The following is an 18,283-nucleotide window of genomic DNA, read 5'->3' on the forward strand; positions in this document are numbered from 1 at the left end:
GTTGAAATAGCAAAAGAAAATTGTCTCGTGAAAAGAGTAAGAAGACATCCATGGTGGGACAATGAATGTGATGAGAACCTGGAGAAGAGACAGAAATTGTGGCAGAAATGGAACTCCACAAAAGATCCTCAAGATCTTGACAATTTTAAAATCCAGAGAAGAGAAACAGCTAAGCTTTTCCGTAATAAAAAAAGAAGACAATTTCAGGATAACCTAGAACAGATTGAGGAAGACTTTAAAAGAAATAATTCTAGAGATTTCTACAAAACTTTTAGAAAACAGCTAACCAAATACCAATCCCCAAATTTATGTTTTAAAGATGAAGAGAACAAGCTAGGTTTGACAAACAAGACTAATTGTGAAATATTAGCAAAATATTTCGAGAATCTACTAAATTGTGAACCCCCCAAAGATAAAATGAGTTTTGAAAACCACCGAAATACTAATACCGAGTCAAAACCTCCAGACGCTGAAGAAATAAAACACATAATACACAGTCTAAAAAACAATAAAGCCCCAGGTGAAGACTCCATAGTACCAGAAATCCTAAAAATAATGGATACCAACCTCCCACAAGTTTTGGAACATATGTTTAAGTAGATCTGGGACGAAGAAAGAATTCCTGAAGACTGGCAGTGTGCCCTGATACACCCACTACACAAAAAGGGGGATAAGATGAATGTTAATAATTATAGAGGGATCTCGCTACTACCAGTAGGATACAAAATTTTGTCAAGGAAATTACTTCAAATCGTGGAGCCAGTTCTGGATAAAAAAATAGGTGAATATCAAGCAGGTTTTAGACAAGGTAGATCCTGTGTTGAACAAATATTTAACCTGAAAACACTAATTCGTTACAGAATCTCAAGAGGCCAGAGATTTGCAATAGTATTTGTAGATTTCAAAAAAGCATACGACTCGGTAGATAGAGAAACACTACTGAAAGTACTGGAAGAATTTGGGGTCGATAAGAAAACAATTCAAATTATCAAACAGACGCTAACAAACAGTAAGGCCAAAGTTAAATTTATGGGTGAAATTTCAAGGAAGTTCGAAATTAAAACAGGTGTTAGACAAGGTGATGGTTTATCCCCAATCCTCTTCAACTGCGTACTGGAAAAGATATTGAGAATATGGAAAGAAGAACTCAAAGGCACCAAGAATGACATCAGAATTGGAACAAAAAAAGAAAAAATAGAAGTGGACTGTTTAGCTTTTGCAGACGATCTGGCAATAATTACAGAAAACGAAGAAATAGCTCAGAATTACTTGGAGAAACTACAAGAAGTTTCGGCCAGAGCTGGACTGCAGATTTCATTTGAAAAAACCGTGTATATGTCTAATCATAGAAATAACAAGAAAAATCTTATTACTAAATACGGCAATATTAAGAGAGTAGAAAAATTTAAGTATTTAGGTGAAATAATCCAAGTGAATGGTTTAGACAAGAGTGCAAACCAGGCGAGAGCAAGGAAAATGGAATTTGCTTTTCAAAAAACCAAAGACATATATAACAAAAAAAACATTTCGATTCAAGCTAAATTAAGACATTATAAAACTGTCATTAGACCAGAGTGCCTGTATGCATCGGAGTGCCTAACTCTTAACAAAAAGGGGGAAATAGAAAACATGGAAAGGAAAGAAAGGAAAATTTTGAGAAAAATATTAGGACCGAGAAAGATTGGAGAAGAGTACAAGCTAAAGAGTAATAAGGAAATATACAAAACTATTGAGAAAGTGAGTGATGCAATGCGTAAACGCAGACTAACGTTTTATGGTCACCTGTCGAGGATGGATGGAAACAGACTAACAAGAAAAGTGTTTGAACATAGTAACAGGAACGAAAAAACCAACAATAAATGGATACAGATGGTGAAAAAGGATTTGGCCTATTTTAATGTCACCCGTGAGTCAATCAGGGACAGGAAAAAGTTTAGACAAATAGTGAACGAAATTAAGTGTTTTCCAGAAGAAACGAAACTAAAGAATAATAACAGGAAATGGTCGGAAGAGCGGAGGAGGAACCATTCGAAAATGATGAGGAAATATTGGGAAGAGAGAAAAAAGATCAAAAAGCCGGGCAAGTGAATTGTTGAACGTGGTCCAAAGATGGCCGAAATCGAAAGAATAATAATAATAATAATAATAATAATAATAATAACAATAATAATAATGCATTGAGATACATACTATACAGCAGGCGGTTACCAGACTCAATGTTGAAAGGCATAATTAGTGGGGCCATGGTGATAACACACACAAATAGTAACTGAGTTTGGACATTATTCACAAAGCATGTTGCTAGTCCTACAGGTAACGCAAGGCCCTAACAAAATGTGATGGACCTGAACGAGGCAAGAATAATAGTTGGTACTAATCTATGGGACCATTGCAGGAAGGTACAAAGGAAACAGGTTTCGCATCTAGTAGATGAAGTGGTGTGAATAAATTGAGGCCCACGACGTAGAAAAGGCTTCTTTCAAAGCTGACCAGTCTTCCATTTCAATGGTTGTAGTATGTAGGTGCAAATGTTTTATAGAGGACCTACTGCAATCGCTGTTGACGTTTAAGATGCCAGATACCTTATCAGCTGGACTACATTTACCAAATAAAAAAAAAAAAAAAGCCTCAACCCAGGATTGAACCATCGACCTCCTACATGCTAACCCAAAACTCTATCCACTGTACTAACTGTACAGCACGACAAACATGTGCTGACAGAGGTACTTACCATACAAATGGTTACGGTGTTACCAGATTGTCACTCTTTAACACTCTTTTTCTGCGAGATGTACTCGCTAGATGAAATTTTGTGACAGACATTTTTTTATCACTGGCATGTGAGGAGTCGTGCTGCGAAGCCTGACTGCGCGAATTTCACTTCCCCCTGTATAGTTTGGGTGCTCATTTTAAAGTTCATAAAACTTCAGATAAAGTTTTTGGCTGTTGCTACATGCCAAGCTGAGCGCTACATCATTATTGCCTAATCTACCTGCACTCTGTAGCCTACTTTTGTGCTGGGGTTACCTGAGCAACCTACCTCGCCCTCTGACCAATATTTCTGGAATGCTTTCCATGGTGTCTCCTTCAGTCACACCCAGACAAACATTCCTGTAAGGTAAAAACTAGTTTCTGACTTTGAAGCTTTCTGTGAATTTAGCATTTGGTACAAATCTGCACATATGTGAAGATGGCTTTTCTTTCAAAAGTTTCTGATCCAATTTTGGAAACCAATGCCAATAGCTACTAAGAATTTAAATTTTTTGGATTCAGAAGGACTATCAATTACATCTCTTATCGAAATGTACAAATGTAGTGTTAGACCTGCAGATGTAGGTGGCTTACGTCTGTTACTTTCAGAATGTGTGGAGGAGTTACCACTTACTTCAACACTGTATTCTTCATCCTCACTATAGTTCTTCATGGGTAACGCCATGATGTCTTCCTCAGCGCAACAAGACATCTCATTTTCTGACGATGAGAGGTAAACTGTAATGCCAATCCCGATGAACAGTAAGGCATAAATCAAAGTCAAATACAGCAAAATGAGATCACAACTCACAAGACAGAATTGTGCAAAGCTACTGGGACACAAGTGAGAAATTCTGCTGAAGGCTTAAATTCATCAAAAGCACTCATGTACCTAAGTGGTGGCACATCCATACTTATCATTAGCACTCAGGTGTCAGTGATGAAGCCCGAGCAAATTCATCAGCAGCAATGAAAGAAAACCCAGAGCCTGCATTTTAACTAGTCAACACCAACTGAGGATCAGTGACGCATGTGTTAATTCATCAACAGCAGTCAAAGGGTTGAAAACAAACAGAACTGCAGTCACCCTTGTACCTCATGAAATCTAGTATCAGTCTGCACATGATCAATAACAAGAGTGGCAGTTAGTTCTAACCCTGCATTTGGGTCAGCAGTTGCCCCGTACCAAGTGCGTCTAGCACATGCCTCACACAGATTCCAAATGGCCTTGTTACTCATGGACAGTTCGTGAAAACTGGTTCATTTGAAAGGCAAGCAATGATTTAGTAGGCTGGCAAATTTGGTATGCTGGAGATAGACACCTGACATTACCATGAGGAATTACTACCAGATTATTAGTAGTGCCTCCCCAGCCTTAGCACAGAGGCTCAATGTGCAGAAGGGAGGGGGGGGGGGGGGGTGAGGGTGAGAGGCTGATCTTGCAGGCTACTGCGGGCAGCCCAACTTCTCGTGGAGAACAGTGTCACAAAGATTTTATGATATGTAGGCCTTGCCGAAATGTACAATAGGCAACCATAATCTAGACATCTTACAATAGCTTTATAAAACTGATGTATTCCAGTTTGTGGTTTTCTGTGTAAACCCCCACCCAAGACCTGTGGCTCTTGTTTCTACAACACACTTCTCAAACTTCCTGACTGGGCTGCAACTGGTTACTTGCTGTTTTGGCATTAGAAGGAGAACGAAAAAGCTGCAAAACTGTCCACAGATAACAAGGAATGGATTGGCTCACTACTGTTGGTGTTGTGCCATTTATGGCAATGGTAGAGATGACTTATTTAAAATACTACAGTACCTTGAGTGACAACCATTCTTCTGTCACATAAAACAGAGTCATCTCGCATGTAAATAAAAAAAATAAAATAAATAAAAAAAAACACTGGGGTGGGACAAATCAAACAGAAACAGCCAGCCACTGAATTACCGTTGATGAGGATAACCCTTGAGCACATGTGTGTATGTATAAAGTGCACTAAACACAAATTAAATTGTTTTGTATTGTTCCAATGTTGTTTCACAATTGCAAACCCATACCTATTTCTTCATTATTGCTTCAGTTAACATAGTGATAAACTGTGTTGTCATATATCCAAGTGAGCAGCAGCAGTACCGTATTTTACAGACTATAAGACACACTTATTTCTTGAAAAAGTTCAGATGCTTCTTATACTCAAAATTAATATAAATATGTCCAGTGTTTGACTTAAAATTCCTGCCAGTCTTAAAAATGGCCATATATTTGATGCTGCGGGAAATCTCTATCTGGCAACAACTGCAGTCTAAGGCACCAGAGAGCTTGAATTGAAAGTGATTTGTGTTATTGGTAACAGTACAATGTTTTTGTTAGTAGGGGAAAAAAATATATTCATGTGATGTGGGCTACAAATTGAAAGTAATAGCATATTCAGGACAACGTGGAAACAGACCAGCCGAGTGGCATTTCGCTCCTCCATTAACAGAAAAAAACATTCTCAGTTGGCAGGCTTGTAAGGAAAAACTGAAAAAAATGAGGAACAGTAAATGAGCAAATAGAAGATTGAATGCAAAATGGCCACAACTACTGCAATGGATTCAAGGACAACATCAAAATGGCATTGGAATTAATACAAAAATGATTCAAATACATACTGATAAGCAAGCACTACAGTAGAATTTAACAGACTTTAAGGGTAGAGTTGACTTGTGATACAGGTTTATGAAGCGTCATGGACTTAGCATGCAAAACAAAACCAAAATATCTGAGAAAATACCATATGAGTTTGAACAGAAAACATTATCTTTCCATCACTTTTATTATTGAATATTAAAAGAAAACCAGTGTGGAAGTAAGCCAAGTAGCGAATATGGACGAAACTCCTCTAACATCTGATGTGCCAAGTTACACAACTGTTGAAAGGTGCAAAAATGACAAATATAAAAATAAGTGAGCATGAAAAAATGCATTACACTGTTGTCCGTTAATGTTTTGCTGCCAGTACTAAACGTAATCCAATGATCATTTTCAAGTGCAAAACAATGCCAAAATCTTAAGAAATACCACCAGGTGGTAATGTTCACATACATGAAAAGGATTGTATGGGTGAGGCTGGTATAAAATTATGGATTAACAGAGTGTGGGAGAAAAGGAAAGGTGCTTTATTAAAGAAAAGTCCTATTCTTTTGCTAGACCAATTTAGTAGTCATTTGAAAAATTCTGTGAAAGAGAAACTGAGACAGGAAAATACAGAGCTTGCTGTTGTTCTGGAAGAACTTACTTTACAATTGCAACCTCTTGATTTCTCAGTAAATAAACCATTTAAAGTATATATGAGAGAAATGGAATGAATGGATGATGGAAGGAACCCAACATGAATTTACACCAAAGGGAGCTTTAAAACAACCTACAATCAAATGTGTGTCAGTGGACAAAACAGTCGTGGTCTAGAATGAGAGAAGAGATTTAACAATAATCTTTCAAGAAGTGTAGCATAAGTAAAGCTCTCAATGGCAGTGAAGATCATCTTATACATGAAGAGGACAACAATGATGACAAGGAGGAGGAGGAGGAGGAGGAGGAGGAGGAAGAAGAAGAATACAATCCTAGCAAGAAAATGACCCACATTATGAGCTAGCAGCTTAATCTCACAATAAGGCAGTTGTCTACGAGATAATGAGCAATTGAATAAGCAGCCAGCTTGATCTGATGCAACTGTGCTGTTTACTGCTTCGAGTGGGTCATTACTGTGGGAAAAAAAGCTTTCAATGGCAACAGAGTGAAATAATGAAAGTTTATTTCATTATTGTTTAATTAAACAACACTTTATTGTATATTATGTAAGTTTATTTTACCATCATGTAGATCAAACAATGGCTTTCCTCTTAAACGTTTATCTTGGTGACATAAAAACAGCTATTCTTCACATGTGTACAAAGTATGCTGTGGCCGCTCATGTTATGAAAATTGCCCCCCCCCCCCCTTAATTGTTAAGCAAGTATAATGTGTTTCCAAGTAGGATCACATACATCTTATCTACATTAAAAAAATGCCAATTAAATATTGTTTTTGAGCCTGTGGTATAGCGGACTCCATAAGGATCATTGATACATCCTGAGCCCACACTAAAAATACCTGTAAGGCTTTCTGGTCTTTATTATCTAGATCATTTGCTAAAAACAAAGTTTCAGCATATATGATCATTTCCTGGTTTGAGGAGGAATACAAAAATTGCCTTCCTCCAAGAGCTGGAAAATGTCATGTCTGCCACATTTTGTTAAAAAGTTGTAGACAGACTTCTTTGGGTTTGTTGTCAAGGATCTGAAGCACATTGCACTTGATATAGCTGTGATCATGAGCAGAACCTCAAATGACAGACAGTGCTGAACCCAGCTCCCACATGGAGATAGGGCAGTTATCAGACTTACAATTGTTGAATCTGAAGGCCATCTCACCCTCTCCACATGGCAGTGTGGTACTAAATACAAGTAGGCATGGCTGCAGGTGTGGAGAAATGGACTGCCACCACCTTGCAGACATGTCTAGGTGATGCTTGGAGATAACTTTCTTTCAGTACTGCTGTTATATGGACCAATTGAGTTTTCTGGAAATCCTTTTGGTGGCATCCCTTACTTGTGATGAGTTAATGGAGAAATTGATGTGGTCCAAGAATACTCATTGCTCTCTTTTACAATTCATTGGGCATTTCCACTTGTAACCCAAAAGGCTGTAAAGTTCTCTGCAGTTGTTCAGATTTTGTAATGTGAACTCTGTTGCAGTGTACAAATACATCCAATGGCTGAACAGCATCCAGCTAGTCTTGTTGTTCAACAATTTTGGCAGCTTTATTTCTGCTACTGTTCATTCTTTTACATTTACTCATTGGGAAATCAGCAAACGGTCACTGGAGTGCACATTATTGGTTACTTTCCATTGATCTCTATCTCCAAGGATTGAAGAGAAAACTGGCAGGCCTAGGTGAACAACATACCCATAATAGAGGTGAGAATTTATGGTGTACACTATGTTGTAGAAAAGTTTGGATTAATGTCCCATCAAGCTCAGATCAGGGTAAGACTGGAAAGGAAATCAGTTGTGCACTTTTCAAAGGAACTATTCCAGCATTTGATTTAACTATTTTTTTCCTGTCTTCACAAGACTGTTTTTGAAGCACAGCCCACATCATTATGGACCACCACCAGCTTGCACAGTGCCAACAAGGCCACAGTTTTCCAGCTATCTAGTGTCAAACTGATATGGTCACGAGCCCAAACACCCTCGCGTTGGTCATCTGGTGGCATAGACCATTAAAACCAACTTTTGCTGTTTTGTCCTAATGGATACATTGATCATAAGTCCCATGTTGGCACTGACAACTCTACTGAAACACCTCTGCTCTCAGTCATTAAGTGAAGGCTGTTGGCCACAGCATTGTACATAGTGAGAACTAATGCCTGACGTGGTATTCTTGGCACACTCTTGACACTATGAATCTCAGAATATTAAAATCCCTAATGATATCCGAAATGGAATGTCCCATGCATCTAGCTCCAACTACCATTCCATGTTCAAAGTCTATTAATTCCCATCATGTGGCCACAATAAGGTCAGAAAGCTTTTCACAAGAATCACCCGAGCACAAATGACAGCTCTGACAATGCACTGCCCTTTTAATACCTTGTGCATACAATACCATTGCCACCTGTGAATGTGCATATCGCTATCCCATGATTTTTGTTACCTCAGAGTAAAGTAGCACAGAGAAAGAGTGGGTGGTGAAGCCACACAGCTAGTTCTGTGAGAACTACAAAGCCCACAGTCATTAGAGCGGCAGGCATGGTGAACAATGAAGCTTCTATCTGTCTGTAGAAACTTGCAACAAAGATAGAGACTTGCAACAACAAAAACAACAACAAAAAATGTGATCTGGTAAAGCATGTATTTCTTAGAAGTGCACCAGTGTTCAACTACCTAGCAATTCTTGATATGTTCAGAATGGCTCTATATAATGGACAAATGTTCAAAGAAAAGTAGCACAATCTGCCGCACATTTTAATGGAGTCCTAGATAAAACACAAAACTTCAGATGGAGAGCTGGAGAAGGGGCACAAGATAATTTGAGCCATATTGTTATTACAATTATGAGAACTTACTACACTGAAATGTAGTAAACATTTCTAATTTTGTTGAATGTGTAATGATAGGTTAGAAAAGTTAAAAATGTGTACACAATATAGAAAACTGTATCCCATACAGGCTTACAGCCTTAAAGTGAATGTGTCTTTATTTTGATAGGAAACTAGAGCTTGTTGTGTAGAATACGACAGCTGTATTTATTTATTTATTCATTTATTTATATCCTTTTTATTCAGAAATAGCCCAGTAAATTGGCATAACAACAACATAAGTACATTTTGTATATAAAACAACAAGTAAAAGAGTAAGTACAGTTCTTTGAAATATTATTAAGCACCCGACCGTTATATACTGAGATCATGAGATATAAAAACAGTATCTTTAGTTAACATGAGGAAGAAGAAAGTATGTAGAGAATCCAACTACTGGACATCCTGTCGGTTCATTTGGCAGTGAACCAGAAGAGCCTGCAATGTCGACATGGGTGTACTTCATTGGCTTGTCAGACCCAATTCCATTCTGTAAAAGAAGCAACACACACTGAGTACAATGCAAATTAAAGAAATACTACAGTACTACAGCTGTGTTATTGCTAGCATCACATTTTTATAAAGTAGTACCGTAAAAATAATTTTTAAATTATTGACAAAATGTTTGTCAATTCTGTCAGAATCCATTATTCTGATCATAGTCACCTATTTTAATCATACTTCACTGAATCTGTAGTATTAACGTCTTTAGTATTAGTGTCAACATCTCATATTCACAAATAAGTGTTCAAAGTGTTGCACAAGCTTTTACAGCATAGTCACTACAGTTAATTTAGTAGAAATTAAGAACATGTTGTCATAAAAGCACAGAAAAAGTTTTTCATGTCTTTCTGCTTGGACCAGCAATAGTCACATCTGACTCAACACAGATGAAAATCAAAATTTTGCAGATTAAACTGCTGAAGCACTCACTTTATCAAGCCCTGACACTCTCAGAAGAAAAGCTGCTGGAAACTGATGCCCCCTTGGAGTCCGTGAGGAGGGTTCATTGTTGCTCTGGAGCACATCAGCCACTTCAGCTTTATCTATATATATATCAAAAAGAAAAAAAATGGTGTCCATCCTTGGCATCAAGAGGAGCTGGCAATTCTATCAGCTAGCATTTTAAATATGTACGGTTAGTAGTAGTGAGTATGAAACAAGCACACACTAGCAAAAGTTTAGGGTTCAAACAAATATACATTTTTTGTTGGCTGTCCTGTAACATGGATAACTGAATAGGCTCAAACAAAACACAAAGTTCCATAACTGATTAGTCAAAGCATTACTTTTATCCTTGAGATATTCTCGCACAGTTCAAATAGACAGATAGTGTCTGCAAAAGGCACATATATATAAAGTCGCGTCCTGTTAAGCCAGTCGCGTCCTGTTAAGTCAGTCAAGTTGAAATTATCATGCCTGTTAAATTTAGTGAATATTCTGTTAAAGGTTTCATTTCACTTACATATTTGTGGTAAAACGTATGCCTAGTATTATCATGTGCTTATTCCTCTGTTTTAATTTATATGGAGAAGAGAATGGTGAAAAAATGGAAATAAAAAGACATGATCACTTCTTTATACACACATCGAAAAAAGTTTTGCATCACCCCGGTTCCCAGAACTCCTTAAGATAGGCATTGATTGTGGATATTGTATCACAGACACAGTCCCTTTGACTGTTCAGAGATGTCACTAAACCCACCCAAAGATGTAAATAATCATGCATCAGCAGCGCCTATTAGACGGAGGGTGACAGCCGATCAATTCCAGCCATTGCACCAGGAAAGAGGTACACGGCTTGTGTTGTCTGTAGTTCAACCATGCCTAGATGGTCAATACCGCAGTTCGATCGCGTCCGCATTGTTACTTTGTGCCAGGATGGGCTCTCAACAAGGGAAGTGTCCAAGTGTCTCAGAATGAACCAAAGCAATGTTGTTCGGACATGGACGAGATAGATAGATAGATAGATAGATAGATAGAGAGAGAGAGAGAGAGAGAGAGAGAGAGAGAGAGATAGGAACTGTCGATGACATGCCTCGTTCAGGCCGCCCAAGGTCTACTACTGCAGTGGATGACCACTACCTATGGATTATGGCTTGGATGAATCCTGACAGCAATGCCACCATGTTGAATAATGCTTTTTGTGCAGCCACAGGATGTCATGTTATGACTCAAACTGTGCGCAACAGGCTGCATGATGCGCAACTTCACTCCCGACGTCCATGGCGAGGTCCATGTTTGCAACCACGACACCATACAGCGCGGTACAGATGGGCCCAACAACATGCCGAATGGACCGCTCAGGACTGGCATCACGTTCTCTTCACCGATGAGTGTCACATATGCCTTCAACTACACAATCATAGGATACGAGTTTGGAGGCAACCCAGTCAGGCTGAACGCCTTAGACACACCGTCCAGCGAGTACAGCAAGGTGGAGGTTCCATGATGTTTTGGGGTGGCATTATGTGGGACCGACGTACACTGCTGGTGGTCGTGGAAGATGCTGTAAAGGCTGTATGATACGTGAATGCCATCTTGCACCTTTAGTGCAACCATATCAGCAGCACAACGGCAAGGCACCCGTCTTCATGGACAACAATTCGCACCCCCATCATGCACATCTTGTGAATGACTTCCTTCAGGATAACGACATCGCTCAACCAGAGTGGTCAGCATGTTCTCCAGACATGAACCCTATTGAACACGCCTGGGATATATTGAAAAGGGCTGTTTATGGATGACATGACACACCAACCACTGTGAGAAATCTATGCCGAATCGCAGTTGAGGAGTTGGACAATCTGGACCAACAGTGCCTTGATGAACTTGTGGATAGTATGCCATGACGAATACAGGCACGCATCAATGCTAGAGGATGTGCTACTGGGTATTAGAGATACTGGTGTGTACAGCAATTTGGACCACCACCTCTGAAGATCTCGCAGTATGGTGGTCCAACATGCAATGTGTGGTTTTCATGAGCAATAAAAAGGGCAGAAATGAAGTTTATGTTGTTCTCTATTCCAATTTTCTGTACATGTTAACTCTTAGAACCGAGGTGATGCAGAACTTTTTTTGATGTGTGTACTTTAAAGTAGGGCTTCACTGAAAAGGTGCATTGCGAGCAGGCAGTGAGTGCAGGCCAGTGAACAGTGAGTAATGTATCCCTCCACCATCACAGGGAATATGGGCAGAAATCGATCCTAAGGGAAATGCTTGGAGAAATGCTAAGACAGTAACGTTCAGCTGTGTGCCTGTGATATCTACATTTTGTAGAGCCCTAGAGAATATGCAACAAACTCTTTACACAGATTTTGCAAGTTAACTCTGAATGTAGTCTGCATAACCTGTGTGTGATGCACGACTGTCATGTTTGATGAACATGAAATTGTTCTGCCTGAAGTAAATGTTAAATGTTAAGCCACAACTACCAAGTACTGTATTCTTTTATTAAATAACCATGCATTACAGGCCACAAATACATTGCTAAAAGTAGTGCAATTTTGTAGCTCATCTGAATAGTGCATTCACTTTATTTTTCTTCCCCTTCTTTCTCCTCTTAGAGAGCTTCCTTTAAATATTTGTTTACATTTTCCATTTCCATATTCTTTGACACAGTAAGATGTGTAGTGTCTTTCTTCCTGGAAGAATTCAGCATCTTAGAATATGCTAAACATTATGTGAATACATCTTTTGGTGTAAAAGATAATGTATCTCATACAGTGGATTGAAGAACGAAGACATTGTTGATGTTACATGATGCCAACTTGCCCTGTTGATATTAGATGGTACTGCTGTCAAAACTGAACCACCTCTACTTTGCAGTTGTTGCTAGTCCTTTATTGTCAAGACAACATGATGCATGTTCATTTCCTTCACTCCCCACCATGCCGCAACTGCTCTGCTTGTGATCAAGAGGGTGAGCTGGTGCAACTACTCACACTAAAAAACAGTGATTCATTAAGCCCTGTTTTACAGGATCACTTAATGACTATTTTACAGTAAACAGAAAGATCAAATAAGAAACAGAAAATTAGTTTTCAGAATCACATAGTGATGTTGCTGGGAGGGTTAAGGACAACTGGACATTCAAAAATTAATTATTCCACAAAACTAGAAGAGAAGGAGTGACGTGCATTTTCCTTCTTTCTCTCCACAACATTCACCATGGTAACCTCACTTTGTACTCTTCCTCTATGTCGCAATACACAGACTATACAGATACTTTTACTAGACTATCGAAATCTGCCCTCTTAGTGTTAATTTGCTTTTTCACACAGCAGGATTTTTTCCGCTGCTCAAATGTATGTGTTCCAAATCTCTGATACTTCACCTGTGCTTGTGAGTAGTTCACACATATTCCCTACACAGTGAACTTTGATTTTCCTCTGAAGTTGAAATTTTTCTTCCTACAAGTTACAACGTTTCCCTTTGCAACTACTCTGATTCACGGTAGCAATTCTGACTTATCCTATTTGATGCTCACTTTGTTTGTTGCTAATTAGTTACATCATCATTTGCATTTCTGTGTTTCCTTCTGTCATTAAATCTTTGAATTGTCACATTTACTTGATGATGATGATAGTTGGTTTGTGAGGTACTCAACTGCGTGTTTATCAGTGCCTCTACAAATTCCCAATCTTTTCACTGTCCAGTCTTACCACTTTCTCAAATGATGATGAATTGATAAGAACAACACAAACGGAATCCTGCTCATGAAATAGTTTCATATCAGCGCACACTCTGCTGTAGAGTGAAAATTTCATTCTAGATACATATTGTCATAATACACAAGTATAAATACAGAAACCAACAAATCTGGTATGAAATCAATGTGGTGGCTGCTCAATTTGCTTCTATCAGCCAGTCACAGCACAGGACTTGTGATATCATGGAAACATTACTATTTTGTCTCTCAAACCCACATATGCACCAGATTAAACACACACAAAACATTAAACATCTCAAGTTTAGAGCTGAAAAAAATAAAAATAAAAAAATTAAGCTTGCAACCAAATTAACACACACTGCATTAAAGATTTCTCTGAAATGTGTACAGCTTGTTTTGAATAGTGTCAAATGTGACTTGGACAGATAAATATCCTACCTGCATATCTTATCTTTCCATTAGTTTTTGTTGTTATTTAGCAGCTGGATACGAAATGGAAAGGAGGCACAGTATGTAAAGTTTTGGATACAGTGTGATGTGGGCCTCCTCACTGAAATCTTGATTGTGGTATCTGTCTGCTCTAGGGTAGTTATGATGAGTAAATGTTGCAGCCTTCCCCAATATGGAAACCATGAAGTGTGCCAGCCTTGAGGGGTACTATTATTTGCACACACTGTGGTTGGAACAACTTATCAGTGCCACATTCTGTTCCTGTGTACCTGTGGCTTCACCCTCTCAGGTGTGATTTGTTGTGCCAAATTGTGAAAAAATGCGATATCAGTGAGAAAGGATTGTTACCATCCATATTTAAGCCCTCCATTTAGTATGCTAAATAACAATTTCTTCTTATCACTTATTAATGCACATTTTGCTTACCTTACTTTGTTTGTTTACTGATGAAATCAGTTCATCTCCCCTTCTGTGCTTTAAATGGTCTATGATCAAGTCATCAAATAATCTTACAGAATTGACAAAACTGGAAATGAAAAACTGTCTAAAACACCACCTAAACAAAATTAAGCATTGATTAATGTTACATCAAAGCATTATAGAAATATACTGAGGCAAAGGTTTGATAGCAAAGTTTCAGCCACTCCATTTTTTCCTCTTGATGTAAGCAGCAGACTGTGAAAATAGTGTTCAAGTTGGTAGGATACCCTTAGGCTCTGCAAGTTAAGCCTTCAGGAGGCCCATGACAGCTGCACTTTGTACAAGCCACATACCCCCAACCTCCTACTGGCATTCTAGGGCACAGTTTTAACACTAGCAACTGCCTGTCCAAGAAACATAAGCCAGTGTCAACAGTTCCAAAAATACTGACTGCCTTCCAAAAACACTGACTGCCATCATTTGTTTGAGAAATACAGGTATACCTCGTTATGCACAGAATCATTATCTGCATTTTCATACACACACTGTTTTAGTTTTAAGTCCAGGTCTGCTATTTACTAATAGTACACGGAAGCAGTAATGCATTCACACATCATCTACTGTGTTTGTCGAAATGTGGATTGTCAGTTTGTAATCTCCCCACGGAAAATTACCCTCTACCACGCAATAATTAATAATGGTCAATCAAATCATCCACATTTATTTACGTTTGAAAAGTATCTGATCGGATTTTCTAGTAATATATGCGCTGACAGCTCGTCGACGCCAAGGTATTTTTCTAGTACGGTTATTCTTTGGAATAACAGAGATACAGAGATGTATGCTCCATGGTTATTGTAGAGGGATAAGGGAACAGCTTCGGAAGTATCGGTTGGAAGATTGTCGGGTTGCTAAAAGAGACATATTTACTCTTCCTCTCGCTAAAACGAGCGATTAACGTTTGTGCCACTAGCGTGATAGGTAAAGAGAAAGAAAGAACTGTAAAAGCAAATTACATAAGACTTGGAATCCACAGAAAACGGAACATGTAATGGAGATGGAATGAATATACAATTTTCCTCAGAAATAAGGTTTGTGACCATTTTATTCTAGAGTGAATGACGAATGAGTTCTCTGTCTGAATCATTGATGATTGTCTTGGCCCTGTAATTAGTGGGGAAGTTTCAGCTGTGACGAAGAGAGCCTGCAATCTCCGAGTTTTTACAAATCGTCCAAAAAGGCTTCGTCCACATCTGAAATTCTAAATCTGTCGTAAACTGAACGAATTGTTCAAACGATCGATTTTCCCAACTGAATGCAGCGCTTAATAATAATAACAAATGTAAAGATCTTTTCTAGCAAGCCAGCCGCTGAATATTAAGACGAAGGGCTCCACCAGAGATTCTACTAGGCTGATTTCACGTAAATAATATATTTAAACTGTACACAGATAAAGGACAGAGAGAGAGCGAATGAAATTCGAGAAATTACTCAGAATCCTCCATTAGCATAATTGTTTGTCTGTCTTATCACGGATCAGCCTAGTCTAAACATAAAATAGGAAGCCCTAACTTTATTGTACCGATTTATGTGTGAGAGTGAAGGAGTAATAAAGGCGACAGATACACCTCTGTACAGACAAAACATTACACCAAGTTAGCGGCAAGCTGCATTCACATACTTTCATCATTTACAGTAGTAGAGAATTCATTATAATGGCCAATCCGTGACAGGACACGTTTTTGGACGTTGTTAAAATAATTTTGTTCTCTGTTTCATGTGAACTACGACGAGACAACTTAACCTGGAAAAGAGAAGAAATACTCGCAGTCAAATTAAGTGGATCTACACATATAAACAGCACGCTGGGCGCAGAAAGAAGGCCAGATCTATAATTTTTTATTAAAGCTTGCTAGTATAATTGGACATTTGATTGACCTGCCCTAGTTGCATTTATCTGTATAAGTACAGTAAGAAAGTAGACACAGAAGTACTCTTGTGTGAAGGGATATATATATATATATATATATATATATATATATATATTGACTGTAGAACATTTATATGGTTTTAACTAGGGCAATGTTTAAGATGAGTCAAGCAGAGCAGAGCAACACGCAACAGCCTTCAGCTGTTAGCACTGATGATAATGATGTAGTAAGAAGTGTTGTAGAACCGATCGCTACAGATAGCGCAATAGAACGCCCTGTAGACACGGCTGGAGATGTAACAGCAAGTATGCAACATGGATTAGATCCATTAGTAATTATCATGAGACAGATGCAGATGATAACCGAGAGCATGAATAATATGAAAACCGACATTAACGCGAAATTAGCCTCAGTTACTGAAGGGCAAAACCATTTGAATACAAAATTAGCCTCAGTTACTGAAGGGCAGGAAAATTTGAAAACCGACATTAACGCGAAACTAGCCTCAGTTACTGAAGGGCAAAAACATTTGAACACGAAATTAGCCTCAGTTACTGAAGGGCAAGAAAATCTGAAAATTGACATTAATGCGAAGTTAGCCTCAGTTACTGAGGGGCAAAATGATTTGAATACGAAGTTAGCCTCAGTTACGGAAGGGCAGGAGAATTTGAAAGCTGAGATTAAGCAGCAGTTACACGACAGTTTTTCCGAATTAGAGCAGCGGATAGAGGCGAAGACAAAGGAACTTAAAGATCAGGCCGAAGAGACGGAACGAAAATTAACTGCACAAATAGAATTGGTGAAAGCTCAATGTGAGGAATCTACTCACCGCGTACGTGTAGAAATGAAGGAGTATGTGGCTATTAAGATAGATACCGTACGGGAACAGGTGGAAATGGTTCCGCAATTAGTACAAAAGCAAGATGCCATGTCATGTGCAATTGCGCAACTTCCTGAATTGGCACGTATGCAGACTAACCTAAAGGAAAGTGTTGAACATCTGACAGAACGTCAAGACGTTATAGACCACCAAATTAATGTATTAACGGGTAAATTATCCGAAATCACATTAGAAAACAAAAGGCTAATGTGTGAAAACGTTGAGCAAAATGTTAAAGCAGCATTCCAGAGTGTGTGTGGCAAACAGGAAGAGAATTTGTTTGCGAAAGGACTTGAGGAAGTGCGACAGCAGTTAGGTGCTGATTTCGAGCATTGGAAACAAAAGATAGAAGAGTCGATACGCGTTTCACAACAAGGCTCAGAACAAATGAATACAGGCCAGCAGCAGAAGTTGGCAGCGACTATAGAGCCAGTTACTGCACATTCGCACACGATACCGACTTGTGTAAGTAACTCAAATATTAAATTGCCACGAGCTAGTGGTTCGCGTGAAGTTTTATCTGACGGAGATTACGAAATCCTTTGCCATGCCGAAGAAAAAATGATAAAGCATCGGCAATTCCAGATTTTTAACACTGACAAAAGGGGGGTCCATCCGATTGTTTTTATTCGAAGTTTTAGAGGAGTGCTACCCAGAAATTGGTCGGAGTGGCAGAAGATCAGTTTCGTTACGGGGTATATACAAGGTTCGGGGGCGATCTGGGCCTCGGACATGACTTCTGTTTGCTCGACATATGACGATTTTGAGAAAGCGTTTTTAGCAAAGTTCTGGTCAGAAGGGGTACAGGAATGCCTAAGGCAGGAGGTGCTCTACCCAGAGCCTTTCTCTTTTTCAAAAGGAAGCCTTAGGAAGTATTTTGAAAAATATATAAATAAAACTAGATATTGGGACAGACCTATGCCATTACCAGACATAATAAACATACTTAAGGCAAGACTACCAACTAGCATCCGGAATCAATTAATTTACGGCAACGATAAAGACCTGGAGTCGTTCC

The 18,283-nt window shown here is 38.7% G+C and overlaps 1 protein-coding gene across 2 annotated transcripts in view; it reads right to left on the reverse strand.

Moving 5' to 3' along the window:
• Window positions 1-9,075: 9,075 nt before the first annotated feature.
• The window catches only part of LOC126253160 (putative aminopeptidase W07G4.4), a 91,554-nt gene continuing 82,346 nt past the window's right edge, over window positions 9,076-18,283 (reverse strand). For both annotated transcript variants that reach the window (XM_049954317.1, XM_049954318.1), the window contains exons 11-12: window positions 9,844-9,956; window positions 9,076-9,400 (exon numbers count right to left, since the gene is read on the reverse strand). In XM_049954317.1, coding sequence (XP_049810274.1) covers window positions 9,263-9,400; window positions 9,844-9,956 — 251 coding nt within the window. In that variant the 3' untranslated portion in view covers window positions 9,076-9,262. The remainder of the gene's footprint in view (window positions 9,401-9,843; window positions 9,957-18,283) is intronic.

This window comes from Schistocerca nitens, chromosome 4 (assembly GCF_023898315.1).
Source record: "Schistocerca nitens isolate TAMUIC-IGC-003100 chromosome 4, iqSchNite1.1, whole genome shotgun sequence".
Lineage (NCBI taxonomy): Eukaryota > Metazoa > Arthropoda > Insecta > Orthoptera > Acrididae > Schistocerca > Schistocerca nitens.